The 16,881-nt window shown below is 35.0% G+C and overlaps 1 protein-coding gene across 23 annotated transcripts in view; it reads right to left on the bottom strand.

The window, feature by feature from the left end:
• The window catches only part of rasgrp4 (RAS guanyl releasing protein 4), a 59,637-nt gene that overhangs the window by 17,654 nt on the left and 25,102 nt on the right, over positions 1-16,881 (bottom strand). For all 23 annotated transcript variants that reach the window (NM_001044862.1, XM_005173660.6, XM_073929201.1 and 20 more), the window contains 2 exons: positions 14,445-14,561; positions 4,492-4,767 (listed from right to left, as the gene is read on the bottom strand). In NM_001044862.1, coding sequence (NP_001038327.1) covers positions 4,492-4,767; positions 14,445-14,561 — 393 coding nt within the window. The remainder of the gene's footprint in view (positions 1-4,491; positions 4,768-14,444; positions 14,562-16,881) is intronic.

The following is a 16,881-nucleotide window of genomic DNA, read 5'->3' as shown; positions in this document are numbered from 1 at the left end:
AATTTTTAAGTTGATTTAAATTGACCTTACAAGTCATTTCAACTTAAAATACATACAACTGACTTTAAACCTTTAAAGCAGAATTTTGTACATCAAAAACTTTTGGTAAACTGTTAACTTGGTTAAACTTATTTTAGTTAAATCCACATCAAATCATTACCTCAGTGTTGGTTGTAGATAGTTGCTGTAATTTAATAGCTTTTCTGATGAAAAGGTAAAGACTTTGTTTTTATGTAATGTTACTAATAAAATACTTGCCTTAAAAGTCCTGTAAAAATTAAAATGAAGTTAAGGATGTCTATAATCTAGTGAGCTCCAAAACAAAGACAGAATTAGCTTTTAGAAGATATAACCCTCCAAAGGTTTTGTATAGTATTGTATAGTTTGTAGGTATATATATATATATATATATATATATATATATATATATATATATATATATATATATATATATATATATATATATATATACATAAAGTTTGTCGCTTCTGCTTAAATATATCAATGTTTTTTAAATCACCTCATACTTTAGCTTCTCATCAAGTCTTCTGACTAATCAAATGCTCTACAGTCCCTGACAGAAGTATTGTCATCGATTCCAGTTGTAACAGCAACAAATAATAACTTGACTTCTAGGCGATCATTTGTAAAAGTGGCAGAAGGTAGATTTTTTCTAATCTCAATCATTACAAATACTGCAGAAGACCTATTGTAACCCACATAGACCCACATGGACCACATGGTTTCCACAGAAATGAGTCAAGTTTGGTGAATGAAAAATCATGGTTAGGGGATGGATGGCAACATCAACAACCTAAAGCCTGGTTTATACTTCTGTGTCGAGTGATTGGCATGAATTTAAGGGTAATTCTTCACCTACGTACACTTTTGTCCTTTGATCAAATATCCAAAATATATATATATATATATATATATAATTTTGTTCAAATTCCTCTTTCTTTGTTAAACTACCAATAAAACCTACTTTAAAAAAATTTACTAACTTTCTATTATATATTTTTCATATTATTCAACCTCCTTTTAGGTGTTAAAATCCCTATTTTCACCTTGTCGCACACCCAGAGTTTTAAACTTTAACAATGAAAAAACATTTTGAAATATTATTCATCTGGTATCTATTAATGTATCTTAATTAAGCACTAGTGAAATAATTTAAATATTTATACTTATTAATGTGAGACTATTATCAAGAATATTTTTTATACAAAACACAGCTGTCGCACAGTATCAGTGTCATTTCCAACACAACACTGTAATGTCGCTTTAAAAAGTTTGTGTGAAAGATTATTTAGGTGGTTCCTATGAAAATGAATAGTGCCATCTGAGAACATGTTTAAGATGGAGGGAATTAAAAATTTTATCAACAACACATGAAAAAAATCTACATAAATATTGCTTGATAAGGAAATACATTTATTCTACGTCATTTTCAAACATGTTGTACCTTTAAAGATGTTTTTAAAAACCAAACAAAATTAAGGTAAATTAGAGTGTTTTGTATACATGAAAGGCTCAATTCAAAGCTAATCGGTGAAGCTAGTCATTTCCATCACCACACACATTTTTTAAAAATATTTAAAAAGTTCTCATCACACATTAAAAGTATACTCACAAAGTATAAGTTCATGCTCAATTTAATATACAAATTCAGTTCATTTATTTTCTAATAAGCTCTTAACTAAATTAATATAACATTTTAGAGTGTGACAGGTGTACAATTCAGCATACGTCTAATTTATTTCATTGACAAATGTATAATTATTGTATATATTGAGCAAATGTTGGTTAAACTAGATAAAAAAAATATCTTAGACAATGTTTGACTGCCATAATTTATTTCAGTTTTGAATAAAAGCTATATATTGAGATGTAGTGGAATTGACATTTGTTCAGTTCACAATGGAAAAAATGTTTCTCTTCTTATCTAAGTTTGTCCTCTAACAGATCTTAAAACTAGACAAATTGTTTAAACTTATAAGGCTGTTATGTTCATTTTGAACAAGTTTTTTTTTTACTCAACTTCACAAGGCTGAAAGTGCCCGTAGTTGAATAATGGCCCTTATACTTTGTACGTTGTTCGCAATAACTCTTCCGAAACGCTAGCTGGCAGTGAGGTTTTTGTTCCTCTGTGTTGTTTCTTCGCTGGTGTTTTGTTTTTCTGAATGCTACCTTAATGTACAAGTGGCTCAAATTCACTCATTTTGAAGCGGGAACTGGCAGGCATGCAAAAACTTTAATCATAAAGTAAACACAAAACAACAGTTTCCATGTAGAGCTCGTTCACTGGACTCAACACTTGTAAACACTCATTCTATTGGGCTTGTGTGGTTCTTACCCTCGCCTACACTTGTCAGTACTACCAAGTCGATCAATCACAAAGCTTGCTCTATGCGTCGTTGCAATGTGTAGTTCCTTTTTTAGAGAGGTGCGCATCGGCAAGGGCTACGGGATCGCACACAGGCTGCGCCGGACCATATGCATGTGCTTGGTGCAGAAGTATAAATCAGCCTTAGGGTATCAAGACATTTGTGCTGCCCATCACACTGCAAACCACAGGAGAGGGCAAATTCTTCAGCAGGATATCGCTCCTTCTCATACTTCAGCCTTTAGGATTGACCAGCCCACTCACCAGATATGAACATTATTATAGCATGTCTGGAGTGAGATGAAGGAGGAGGCTTTGAAAATGAATCCAAATAAGCTTGATGAACTCTGGGAGTCCTGCAAGAATGCATTATTTGCCATTCCAGATGACTTTATTCATTTATTTGAATTAAGCCATTTGAGTCATTGCAGAGATGTATGGATGCAGTCCTCCAAATTCATGGGAGTCATACACAATATTAATTATTTTCCACTGCACGCATGACTTTCTATTCTATACTGTAGATTATTTTTGCTGAGTGACAATACTTCTGTCTAAGCAAAGTCAGACCATACTGTTCTAATTAAATAATTAAAATTCAAGGTATGATCATATTTTATTTTGGTAAAATAAGTATTATCTAGAGGCTTTTGCCTTTCATATTAGCCACTTCTAATAAATGATCAACTAGAAGTCAAGTTGTTATTTGTTGTTAAATAGACATGAAGACTTTTGTCAGGTAGTGTATAGCAGTCTTTCTCAACCATGTTCCTGGAGGACCACCAGCTCCACACATTTTCCATTTCTCCTTAACCAAACATATGATCCAGATAATCAGCTCATTAGCAGAGACTGAAAAACCTGTAATTGGTTTGACAAACAAAGGAGACACCCAAAACATGCAGTGTTGGTGGTCCTCCAGGAACATGGTTGAGAAACACTGCTCTATAGTGTCTGGCATGTTCCGCCCCCCTTTAAGATGCTTCTCATTTGCTTTTCATTTGATGTGCTTGAGCTTAACCACTCTCATTGGCAGGGCTGTGATGGAAAACATAATTCTATGCTGTTTTTAAAAAGGAAGGAGGTTTAATGTAGATCAAACATCAAATAAAAAAAAATCATTTTTTTTAGGTTAAATTTATGTCAAACATCAAATTAAAAAATGCACATTTTAAAGAATTTCACATGACCTTTCAATACTGAACAGAAATTCAACAGTTCTGTATAAATCAATTTAGAGAGTCATGTTTTTCGCATAGAAATACATTTCGTCATCTTAGAATTATAAGGTGCTATCTGCATTATACATGATTTTGAGATATTGAGCTACAAAGTTTTTGCAAACAGTATGAGTGTAACATTTTTTTAAGTCCTAAAATGTAAACAACTTCTGTAAATAAGTTGTCATTTAATAAGAATATGTCAATAACTCAGTTTTGACAAAAATGTCCTAGAAACTTATAATTCTAAGGTGACGATTTTGCTGATACATTTTTTAAAATATTTTTTTAACCAAAGAAGTAAATTTAGCATGATATATGAAATCTGTGTTATTACCAGCTTTTAATAATTACCAGTTTTATAATTCATAATAATATTTTTCTAAGAAACAAGTAATGCATTACTTATTAAATTAATTAAATTATGAAATAATAATATTTGAGGGACCTTTTTTCTTTAATTAATTCACTTTAAAAAATTGCTAAATTAAAATAAACGTGGTTACATTGAATCCCGCACGCAAAGAGAGAATCAATGTCTTTGCATTGATATTTATAGAAATTTTTAGCATTGAGTAAAGTAATTAAATTCCTTGATTAAGTTACTTTTTAGACAAAAATAATGAAATAATTATGAAAATAATAAAAAGCTATTTTAATACAATTTAATGATATAATTAGTAATCAGTAAATAATTACTTTTTAAAAGTAACTTAGCCAACACTGGTTGTTGTGACTTGGAGATTAAATTGTAATTTTTTTTACAGTGTTTTCACACAACAAACACTACCAAGAACACACTACCAAGGTTTCCAAGTAAAAATCCATTTGTTTTCTCTTTCTTGCTGTCAAAGCAGACTGTTTTGTTTTTATCATGTGTCTCACCGTTAGCAGGTGCAGCAGGTCTTTGTTGGCCTCAAACGGCGGAGTGCAGTCATGGATGGCCAACAGGTCACTGATGTTGCTGTATAAATGCTGCAGTTTGCCCAGGTTGATCTTATCATCCTCCAAGTAATCTGGCAGCGCTTCATTGAGCGAGATCAGGTCTTTCAGATGAACACCCAAGATGGGAACCTTGAAGCCTGTGCATTCGCTGTACACGCGCCTGTAGTTTGAGTAGTTGCTGTAGGAGGACAGCAGTTCTGTGAGCTCACTGAGAGTCTGGGAGAAAGGGAAAACAGCATGGATTGTTATTTAATTGGTATAGAGATACTTATAGTAAATTGTGTGGTTCAAATTGGATGTGTATTGTTAAACTTAAAAGTTATTTCATTTGTTAATTTTTCAGTTCCTATACTCTCTACTCCCTATTTATGTATTTATGTATTTATTATTTTATTCAGTTGGTTGGTTGAGTACAAAGTTCTGCACAGAAATACCCTCAAAAATTACAATTCCCTTACATTTTCTGACACTCAAGTGGTTCAACAAAAGATTTCTTTTTTCTGTTGAACACAAAACAAAATACTTTAAAGAATGTTAAGAAAACAAACATCTGTAGTAGAAAGGAACAAAAATACCTGTTTTTTCCCCAACATTCTTCAGTATATCTTCTTTTGTGTTTAACAGAAGGACAACTCAAACTGGTTTGTAACAAGCAGAAAATGAGTAAATAATGGCAGAATTTCATTTTTGGGTGAACTACCCCCTTAAATTCACACTACACTCTACACATAAATAAAGGCACAAAAATTGTCTCTGTAGCAGTACCTTTACAAAAGCTACACTTTTGTACTCTTTAAGTACAAATAAGTACAAGGATGTACCTTTTAAAAAGTACTGACCCACTGACAGCTTTATTTCTGAAAGTTTTTATTTACTTAAACAAACAGCCACTACACTCTGTAATTGTATTCTGAGTATTGTGAAGCTGAAATCTACAGTCGAACCAACAATTTAGTTGACATCAAATTGATATTTTTCACGTAATAAACTGACATTTACCTACAGATTTTTCATATAATGGATTAAAAAGCAACAGGAAGTCAAACAAGCTGCTGCACAGAGTCTGGAAAAAATATTGACGTTCAGAGTTTATAAGTTTGGGAGACAGCAGAGCCTACAGGCTGTCTTTGAGGATAACCATGAACCAACCACAAAGTGTTGTGCAAATATTGTCATACCAACATATGAATTCGTTTGGTTGATTATAATTTAACACATTCTGTACATTTCTATCAACATTATCTAGTATTATCAGGATGGATTTGTTCCATCACAGTTGAACCAAAAAGAACTGAATTCTTGTAATATTTGATTGTAATTTTCTGAACTAAAAAAGAAAACACTGTGATGATGTGAGAAGGTGTCTGAATAACCTTTGCTTAACCTGCAGTTAAAGTAGTATGAGTTGGAAAATCTAATGGAACATGCATGAAAGTAAATCAAAAACAAACAAAGGATTTAAAGGCAAAATGGAAATGACACAATATTATTATCTATAATAAAACTAAATCAAGAATGACTTTATTAGAGGTTGTGAGTGATTTGAAAGCAATAAAAAGATGCTTCTTTTTTCATTCATCAATTAAAAAAAAATACTTTAATTTAAGGCAAGGGTGTCAAAACTCTGTCCAAGAGGGCCGGTGTCCTGCTGAGTTTAGCTTCAACTTGCTTTAACACACCTGTCAGAAAGGTTAGGTGTGAACGTAATTAGCTGGTTCACATGTGATTAAGGTTGTCGTTAAATTCTCCAGGACACCGGCCCTTTAGGACCGAGTTTGGACCCCCCTGATTTAAGGGATAGCTTTACTAATTTAATTTCCCTAGTGTGTGTTCAAATCTTTTAGAGTTTCTTTTTGTTGATGACAAAAAAAAAAAAAAAAAAAAGATTCTGAAGAACATGCAATAGTAGGAAAATATTTATATATATTAAGGAATGGGTACTGGCTACCACATTCTTCAAAATATCTTTTTTTGTCATCAACAGATGAAAGAAACCCAATACATAGGATGAAATATTTTTCAGTTTTGGGTGAACTACCGCTTAAATATTTTATTGTATTTTGTGGCTATTTTGCATTTATTTATGCTTTAGAATTGGATTACCAGAGCTGAATTTCTAATTTAATGGTGAAAAGTGACTTTTTTGACGTTTTCAGTAATTTCAAACAATATATCACCTTTTTTAATCATGCAGATTGCGATACAAAAGCATGATAACACAATGGCAGTGTTTATTTTTTTTGTTTTGTTTTTTACAGAAGTTTTATTTAGAGGTTTATAGCCTAATATTTAGTTCAAACATCTAAAATTGTAAATACAATTAATTTCGTTGAACTGCAGAGTTACATTTTCAACATTAATGAAGCAATATTAGGATCATAGAGAAATGCAAAAGCGTAAATAAATGGAAAAAAAAACCTGTTCGATGTTCATAAATATATTTTTTTCAGTTTTTTTTTCTGTAGGTTATTTCATCTTACCAACAGTAATCCATGTAGTCAATGTCATTTGAATATATGTTGTTGTTGTAATGATCTGTATTTTATTTTCAAGGATTAGCACCTACTGTACTTCATAAACAAGATTCCAAAACAGCTTGTGTTTTAAGTTTCTTCCACAGCTCAGGACCGATAAATTGTAAAACTTGGTGACATTATTAAAAATAAATAAATGTAATAATTTTATATTATATATATTTTATATTTATTATACCATTACATCATTTCTTAATCTTGGTTATGACAATTTAAACACATAACCCCATCACTAAAAAGGTATAATACATTTTTAACATGTCAGTTGTAATTAAGTCAAATCTATTTCTTTCTTTCTTTCTTTCTTTCTTTCTTTCTTTCTTTCTTTCTTTCTTTCTTTCTTTCTTTCTTTCTTTCTTTCTTTCTTTCTTTCTTTCTTTCTTTCTTTCTTTCTTTCTTTCTTTCTTTCTTTCTTTCTCTCTTTCTTTCTTTCTTTCTTTCTTTCTTTCTTTCTTTCTTTCTTTGCTAAATTGCATTCACCTTTCTGTTCTGTTTTTGTACAGTGATTTATAGTTCACATCTCAGAAACATTTCAACCTGAAGCAGCATGTGCTGTGTCTTGCTCAAAGGCAAAACAGCAGGATTGTTTTTTCAGTTCTCTTTTTTGAATAGGACAGCAACTAAAACATTTATGTAAGGAGCCTGAATCCTTCAGTATGAACATGCCCACAATGAACCCGCAGGCCCAAAAAAATCTAAACAGTCTCTGAAGGCGATTGAGTTCTGGTTGCTGTATGTGGATAATGTACACAGCACTAAGTAGCTTTGGTATAAATATGAGGGTTTTTTAAATTAATAGGAGTGTGTTGTACATTATTTTTCACAATCCATGACCTCTGAGCTAACACGGTACATCGTTGAATCAATGTAAGGATTATTATAGATCATTTGCTAAAAGCTCTATAGAATAAAGCAGGGGTAATCGATCTCAGTCCTGGAGGGCCGGTGTCCCTAGTTTGGTGACCCCTGGAATAAAGAGATCTTAACACAAGAATGAAATTTCTGTCATTTGCTTACCCTCCGCTTGTTATAATCCTGCAGACTTTCTTTCTTCTGATTAACATAAGAGAAGATATTTTGAAGAACAAATCTTTGTTGGTCCCTATTGATTTCCCTTGTATTTTTTAATAGAGATTATCAGAATTTTGGTTACCAGTGGTGTTCAAAATATCTTTTGTGTTCAACAGAAAACAGAAAAATTGCTAAGGTTGGAACAACTCAATGGTGAGTTCAGATTAATTTATATGTGAATTCTTACTTTAATCACAATCTTAAACGGAAAGTTTACCCAAAAATGAAATTTCTGTCATGATTTACTCACCCCCACTTGGTCCGAACATGAAAGGAAAGAATATTAAAGAGTGTTGGAAAGAAGCTACTGAATTCCATTTAATTTTTTGTTCCTACTATGGACGTCAATAGCATTTTCTTCAGAATTTTTGTTTTTTGTTCAACAAAACACAAAGAAACTCATAAAAGTTTAGAACCCCTTGAGTGTGAGTAGATGATGAGGAAATGTTGACTTTTGGGTGAACTATCCCTTTAAAGTAATATTTAAAAATGTTTTCATCACTTTCATATTGTTAATGTGTACACAGCTTGTAACGAAACATAAAACAAGGCATTCCGTGACTTTCGATTTGTCCGTGAAATCCTATCGATGTATTTTTGCTGAAAAGGATACAAACACTTTCTTAACTATGTTTGTATTGTGTATATTTTGTTATTAAGAACACATTTTTACACGTTCATAAAAAGCAGTATGCGAATACATTGACTATAAGGGGTCAGCTTTTGTTCAGTAGTTTGCGTAATACATATACAAGCCTCAGTAAATCAACTTTATATAGTTACTTTAATTCAATTACATTAGATTTTCAGTGTTTTTAGGGATAATAATTGGTTTATCTAATGTGGTAACCTCCAAAGTGCCATTTCAACAGGCATTTTTCAAAGATCACCTATTTTTTAACTAAAACTGATTTTATTTATTTTGCTGATTTACCGTAATTAATGTGTACGCATAGGCATCTGTTGAAGTACATAATATGAGTGTATTGAACTTTTAGGCTATATCGAAGTCCCTTAAAGGTAAGTCCGTTCACTCTGTGGCCATCTTTAAAATGTCTCTCGGGCAGTAGGCTTGGGCATTCTGGGCCCTATCATACACCCGGCACAATAAGGCGCAAAATTTGTTGCTATTTTCAGATCAATGCAACTTTGATTTTTCCGTTTTCTGCCACATTGTTTAAATAGCAAATCCATTTGTGCCATTTTGTGGACTCATGGGTGTTCTGGTTTAGAAAAGAGTTGTGTTAGGGCGCATTTTTGGATAGCAGCTAAAATTGACTGCTCAAAAGACCAGGGGCCTCATGTACGAAGACTTGCGTGGAAATCATACTAAAACATTGCGTAAGCACAAAGCTGTAAATATGCGTATGCATAAAAAAATTCAGATGTATGAAACACTGCGCACGCTGAATCCCACGCATATTCTTTGTACACCCGAATGAACGTGAAACTGAGCGCAACATGCACGAGCGCAAAACCCATCCCTGCCTCCTCCCCCCGTATGAATAAGCTAATGACTCTACTTTGGCAAAACCAAACGAAAAAGCAAAGGCAAAAGCAAGCAAAAAGAGAAACTTTCAACAGAATGTAATTTGGAGGTGCTGCTTTCGGAGGTAGACCGGAGAAAAACGGTGTTATTTGTAAGTTTGTCCTCCGGAATTAACAACAAAAGAAAAAATAGAGTGGGGAGAGTTTAGCTGATGCGGTTAACACAGTTGGGTCTGAACATCGCACTGTGGATTTAAAAAAGAAATAGTGAAATCTATAGGTGTAAAATGTTGTAGTACCCTTAACAGTCTCAGTGTCGCGACTCGTAAAGTGAATTTCCACCTGCTTTGACATGTTCGAGCATGAACTCAGCGTCTGATAAACTCTTTTTTTTTTTCTCCGCTACATATCAGATTTTGCCTACTATTTATCACGAGAAAGACAAGTAGGAATCATTAATAAGTCTATGCATCATATTTTATTTGCACATTTATTGAATGGAAATGTTTTTCTAAATCACACATGCAAATTCATCTTCAGATGGTATCTTTATAGCAATGTGCGTGCAGTAGATCGCTCCCATTACATTGAACAAACCGGCGACCGCTGCAAATTGCGCTTTAAAGTTTGTCTGGTCAACTGTATGGTATGGAAACCTTATATACCTGCTAGATCAGGGCTGCTCAATCCTGTTCCTGGAGATCTACCTTCCTGCAAAACACAGCTCTCACCCTGATCAAACACACCTGAACCAATTAATTAGGACCTGAACAGCACTTGATAATTACAGGCAGGTGTGTTTGAAATGGGTAGCAACTGAAATCTGCATGAAGGTAGATCTCCAGGAACAGGGTTGAGCACCCCTGTGCTAGATGAACCTGTCTCATACAGCTGCCATTGCACGGCTCAAAGACACTTTGTAGTGTGCAATTTAACACAACTGCCTCTAGGAGTCGCCAATGGAAATAAAACAGACACGCACAAAAATGCCGTATGCCAGCCACGAAGCTGGCGTGGAGCTGCGCACATTCCCACGTTCATTTCATCATTAGTAAATCCAAATGTGAGGGATTCTGAGCGTGAAACCTGGCGTGCGCAAAGTTTTTGTGCGTACGCAACATTGATACATGAGGCCCCAGCTGAGAGCAGTTCTAAAGTCCAGCGCAGAGCGTGTCAGTTGTGCGCCTTGCTTAAACTTTGCTTAAAACGTGCAGGATGTACAGCATTATGTAAATATCTTTACAAATGAAAAATAAAGGTTTAAAAAATTTTGAGTACATCAATGCACTGAATCACATTTAGTGTTTTACACTTACGCAACAAGGGTATCTGAAATAACCATAAGGCCACTTTAACCCTTTAACATGCACTCCAGGGAAAAAAAGGACACATTTCTTTGTTTAAACTGTGTTCCTGACACTATTTTAAGGAATGATTTTTGTTTTTTCTTAATGATAACCAATGCACAACTGGTCAACTAGGCAGTCACAGTGCAAGTTTATTAGTTATTGGGTTTAAGTCATGCTAAAAATGAGACCCTGTGAAACACAAAACCAGTCTTACTCATTCATTCATTCATTCATTTTCTTTTCAGCTTAGTCCCTTTATTAATACAGAGTCGCCACAGTGGAATGAACCGCCAATTTATCTAGAATATATTTTACTCAGCAGACGCCCTTTTAGCTGCAACCCATCACTGGGAAACATCCATGCACACCCATTCACACACATACACTAGACAATTTAGCTTAGCCTATTTATCTGTACTGCATGTCTTTGGACTTGTAAGGGAAACCGGAGCACACGGAGGAAACCCAAGTGAACACAGGGAGAACATGCGAACTCCAAAAAAGATGTCAATTGACCCAGCTGAGGCTCAAACCAGCGACATTCTTGCTTTGAGATTGTGCTACCCACTGCACCACCGTGCTTCCCCACAGTCCTATTTTGCACATTTATATTTTGTGGGAATAGCTCAAAATTAGGGAAAGATCATTCCGCGCAGACATATTGTAAATTTCTTTACGTAAATATATCAAAACATAATTGTCTCTTTGGGTGTCATGGTGACGCAGTGGGTAGCACTATCGCCTCACAGAAAGAAGGTTGCTGGTTCAAGCCCCGGCTGGGTTGGCTGGCATTTCTATGTGGAGTTTGCATGTTCTCCCTGTGTCTGCGTGGTAGTAAGCTAAATTAAATTGAATAAGCTAAATTAGCCATAGTGTATTTGTGTGAATGCAGGATTGTGTGGGTGTTTCCCAGTGATGGGTTGTGGCTGGAAGGGCACCTGCTGCGCAAAACAAATGTTTGTGACCCCTGATTAATAAAGGGACTAAGCTGAAAATGAATGAATGAATGAATAATTGTTTAAGTCTATTAAGATGAACTCGATCTGAACAACGTTTTGACAATTTACAGTACAGATGTGGACAAAATTGGCCAGTTTTATTACTTTGTCTTTTTTTATACTTCTGTTGAGTTAAAATTCGAAAGCAATATTAGTTTTTTCATTAGTTTTTTTGCAATACTTACTGATTAATGATTAATATTAAATTATTTCAGTGACCACTGTAGTTTTTCTTTCTTCGATGGAAGTGTACCAACAATATTGTAAATTATGTTTTGATTTATTTACGTGAAGAAAATTACATAGAGAAATGTAAAATGTGTCTTAAATGGAAGGGTACCAACAATATTGTCCACGTCTCTAGTTAGCATTGAGATCTTTTTTAACCCGCAGATTCCACACTTAAAAACAGTCAAAAATCATCCTATCCAACGCAATCTCACGGCAATTCGTTACTTTTTGATTTAGTGGCTAATTTGTGTGAATTCATATGATCTAAAGGCTCCTACACACCGGGACGCTTTTCGTTTGCATTTATCGACAGCGTTTTATGAGACGTTTTTCCTTATTCAAACCCAAGAGATTTTCACTGCCGTCAAGCAGAAGAGTATGCAAAATCACTCCTTGACGTTAGATGGCGCTACACAGCTTTAAGCTTCTGACACCCACTTATAACACAGAATAAGAGGAGGTGAGGAAGTTCACACGCTTGTTAAAGGGTCACGAAACACCAAAACACATTTTTTGAGCTGTTGACAGTCGTATATGTGTCCCACACTGCTAAAAACACTATTAGGACACCTATATTTCACTAAAAAGTTTAAATTGGTTGTTTTTGCGTTATTTCAAGCAAATTCGTACTTCCGGTTTGAAACGAATTTTTGAAGCTGCGTCACGGTCATGACATAATAGCGTTGTATTCCAGCGTGCAGACTGGGCGTCTGTGCCAGAGTGAGTCTTATTACGTCTTACAGTGTGATGCATTAATGCATGAGTAAGGCTTGGTTCAAACCAATCAGCGCGCTGTATTGTGCAACTTCATTAATATTCATTAGTGTCACCGTGTTTACACGACAGAGACACCACGTTGTGTTGGCAAAACAAGCGTGAAGTGTTGCTTTTATAGTTTGCAGCCGTTAAGTTTTGTTTTCATTTTCTCTCTGTGAGAGCTCATCTGGACTTACGTGTGGATTAACAGTGTACGCGACGCTCGACAACAATAACTTACGTGTCTAAGGAGGAACATTGTTTACCTGAGAGCTGCTCTCATCTGCAAACGCTGAGATCCGGATTCGCTTGTAGTCTTCTCTTAAAAAAGACGCGGCTCTAGTTGCTGTGGATTGTCCTGTCTCTACAGATTTGGTAAGTGAGCGACCATTGCTCTTTGTTTATTCAGTTTGTTCGTATCGAACTAAGTTAACCATTGCACCGAGTGTAAACATGTTAGCACCACAACCAAACTTTAACCTCGTGTAGGGTTTTTACTGCATTTTGTGACCGGAATAACACACGCGGCTTTCTGATGCTACCTGCCGTGTGCATCTAAGTTTCCGGGAAATGCGGAGGGTTTTTTCTCTCATTCGCCGTGGGGTATCAAACATTGCATGAAAAATACACGCTTAGAGCAGATCCTCGAATCAAATATCTTGTTTGTCGCGAGTTGCAAGAATGAATTCCCTGAATCAAAGAGCCAAACTGCAGTTAAAGTCCACCATTTGATAATTTGGCAAATAATTCGACTACAGATGTCCATGTAGGTTAACCACCATCACTTTCTTCTGTGTGTGTATTTTGACTCTGAAACTCGCGCGCGCCCAAATAGACACTCCCACACCCTCCCACCCTCCAAGTGCTGTTTACTGTATTTTCAGCAGCTCCGTGCACATGAACAAAAGTGCCGATCTGATTGGTGGAAAAGGTTTTGACGTGGCGCGTCAAAACAAAGAAACGAGCATGAGGCATTTCTTTAAAATGACACTTTTGTGCCTGGCGTTTTGCACGTTGGTGTGCACGATCACATTGATGCCCTTAGATTAGTCACAAGGCATTAAACGTCAACGGAAAACGCAAGCAAAAAACGTCTCAGTGTGCAAGGGCCTTAATTCGTACAATTTAGTACGATTTGCTCATCACCCAATGACAGTTGGGGTTAGGGGTGGGGTTAGGTGCCACGCCTCCTTCTTAAAATCGTACATTTTCATACAACTAAACTCGAACGAATTCGTACGAATTAGCCACTATACTGACAAAACGTAAAATACTTACGTTTCCTCGTGAGATCAGGCTGTCCTATCACAAGAAAATCTAACATCATTGGAAAGCTATTTATTCAGCGTTCAGATGAAATACACATCTCAATTTCCTAAAGTTGACACATGACTGGTTTTGTGATCCGGGGTCACAAACAGTTGCTCAAAGAGGATGTGGGCAGTAATTCTGAGAGTCAGACTGACCTTTGTAACATCAGAGGACAGCAGGCTGGCAGTATCTTTAAGACGTGAGATGGAGCTGTGGCATAAACCTCCAATCACCGCCATCAAAGTATTGAAATTCTGCAGGGATCTCAACTTCTGCTCAAAAAAAAAATAAATAAAAAGACAAGATAACACAAGGTATTTTACTAATATGGTCTTTATATACATGGTAACTTGCAAGCCACTTACATCCTCTTTCCTGTAAAAAGCACTTGAAAGAAACAGTTATGCAACAGCTCTCCCAGATCATTTCCTAATACAGGAAGATTACTCTCAAATAAGATCACTTATATCAGACTTCCCCACTACAACTTAATTGACGCATTTGCTTTTTTCCTTGGTGTTTTCTTCAGGTTGTCTCATTACATGTTGTCTCAGTACATTTTTGTTTTCGTGGTTCAATGCAGGACAGCACATGAAGCACACATTACGCAATCATTTCCTCTCAACGTTTCAACACATGAAACGATTGGGCATCTTCAAAGTGAGCTGTCGTATATTGACATGGTTTGATGAATTGTCATGATTTTAAAACGTGTCATACCTCAAACGTCATGTCGTAAAATGGTTTTTAAAAATGAGTAAGATGGCTCTAGGACAGATATCACCGACAACCTGAAAAACGAATGGCGACAGGGTTTGGAGTTTAACCACATGTTTTGTCATGCAGGCATACAGCACATTCTACGTCAGTGTCTTTATGGAAAATTACAGCAGTATTACTGATTTACATACATATTTCAACATGTACTATCCTTTCATTTTAACATCCACAACAGAACAGTGACTCCTCAATTATTTTTTGTTGACAAATTGGTTTTTAAAGTTTTTATGCAACTAATTCTTATCCATTTCAAACCAATTGTTCATCAAAAGATCCAAACCAAATAGACAAAAATAATAATAATAATAATAATAATAATAATAATAATAATAATAATAATAATAATAATAAAATATATAAATATAAAATATACAGTTGAAGTCAGAATTATTAGCCCCCCTGTGTATTTTTTCACCAATTTCTGTTTAACGGGGAGAAAATTTTTCCAACACATTTCTAAACATGATAGTTTTAATAGTTCATTTCTAACAATTGATTTATTTTATCTTTGCCATGATGACAGTAAATAAAATTTGACTAGATATTTTTCAAGACACTTCTGTACAGCTTAAAGTGACATTTAAAGGCTTATCTACGTTAATTAAGTTAACTAGGCAGGTTAGGGTAATTAGGCAAGTCATTGTATAACGATAGTTTGTTCTGTAGACATAACGGGCTAATAATTTTGACCTGAATTTTTAATTTTTTTTAAACTGCTTTTATTCCGCCGAAATAAAACAAATAAGTCTTTCTCCAGAAGAAAAAATATTATCAGACACGCAGTGAAAATTTCCTTGCTCTGTCAAACATCGTTTGGGAAATATTTAAAAAAGAAAAAAAAAAATAGAAGGGGGGCTAATAATTCTGATATCAATTGTATATAGATACCCAGCCAAGCCAGAAATTTGATACCAAAGATACCAAGATTATGAACAAGAGGCATCATTGTGGAGAAAACAATCTCTGCTTTTATTTTCCTTTGTACAAAAAGTGTAAGTCAGAATTTGGCTTTGCTGTATACCAAAATTTTTAGAAACTTTAATTTAAAGGATCACGAAAGACCAAAACGCATTTTTTTGTGATGTTGACAGTCATATATACGTCCCACGAAGCTAAAACACTATTAGTACACATAAATTTCAGTAGTTCAAGAGTTCACACTTAGATATTGCTTGATAATGATAGCAGGTTTGGCATGCTGTCCCGGGAGAGAACCTTTAGCTCTGAGATAATTGAAGCCAGGGCTCCAGTCTGGTCAGTAAGCATGGTCAATGTGAGGTGGTTGTTTTTGCGTTTTTTCGAGCAACTTCGTTCTTCCGTTTTAAAAAGAAATTTTGAAGGGACGTCATGGCGATGAGGTCATTGTGTAAATTTCAGCATGGCAGTATGTATCGACCGGTACAATGTTATGTCATTGAGTTTTCAGCACATCTGTTTATTAATTACTGAGAAAGCCTTGGTTGGAACCAATCAGCGTACTCTATTGTGAATGAGATGCAACTTTATTAATATGCATGATATAGCTTCAAAGACTTTTTTTTTTTTTACCTGTTACAGACTTCAGACGGCAGAGAGATGCCAAGTTTTGTTGCCAACCATAATCAAAACAAGTGGAAGAAGAATTACTCAGAAACATGGGTCATCAGTTTCGCGTTTATAAATGTCCTTAACAAGGTTTTGTTTCCGTTTCCCCATGATGAGAGCACAGCTCACGTATGGACCCACATATGTGGATTACAGTGGTCTGCTAACACGCAACAAAAGTATGTTTGTAGGGAACATTTTTTACCCGAGAGCTTTTTTTTCTGTAGA

This window comes from Danio rerio, chromosome 18, assembly GCF_049306965.1.
Source record: "Danio rerio strain Tuebingen ecotype United States chromosome 18, GRCz12tu, whole genome shotgun sequence".
Taxonomy (NCBI): Eukaryota; Metazoa; Chordata; class Actinopteri; order Cypriniformes; family Danionidae; genus Danio; species Danio rerio.
This window is presented reverse-complemented; position numbering and strand designations above follow the sequence as displayed.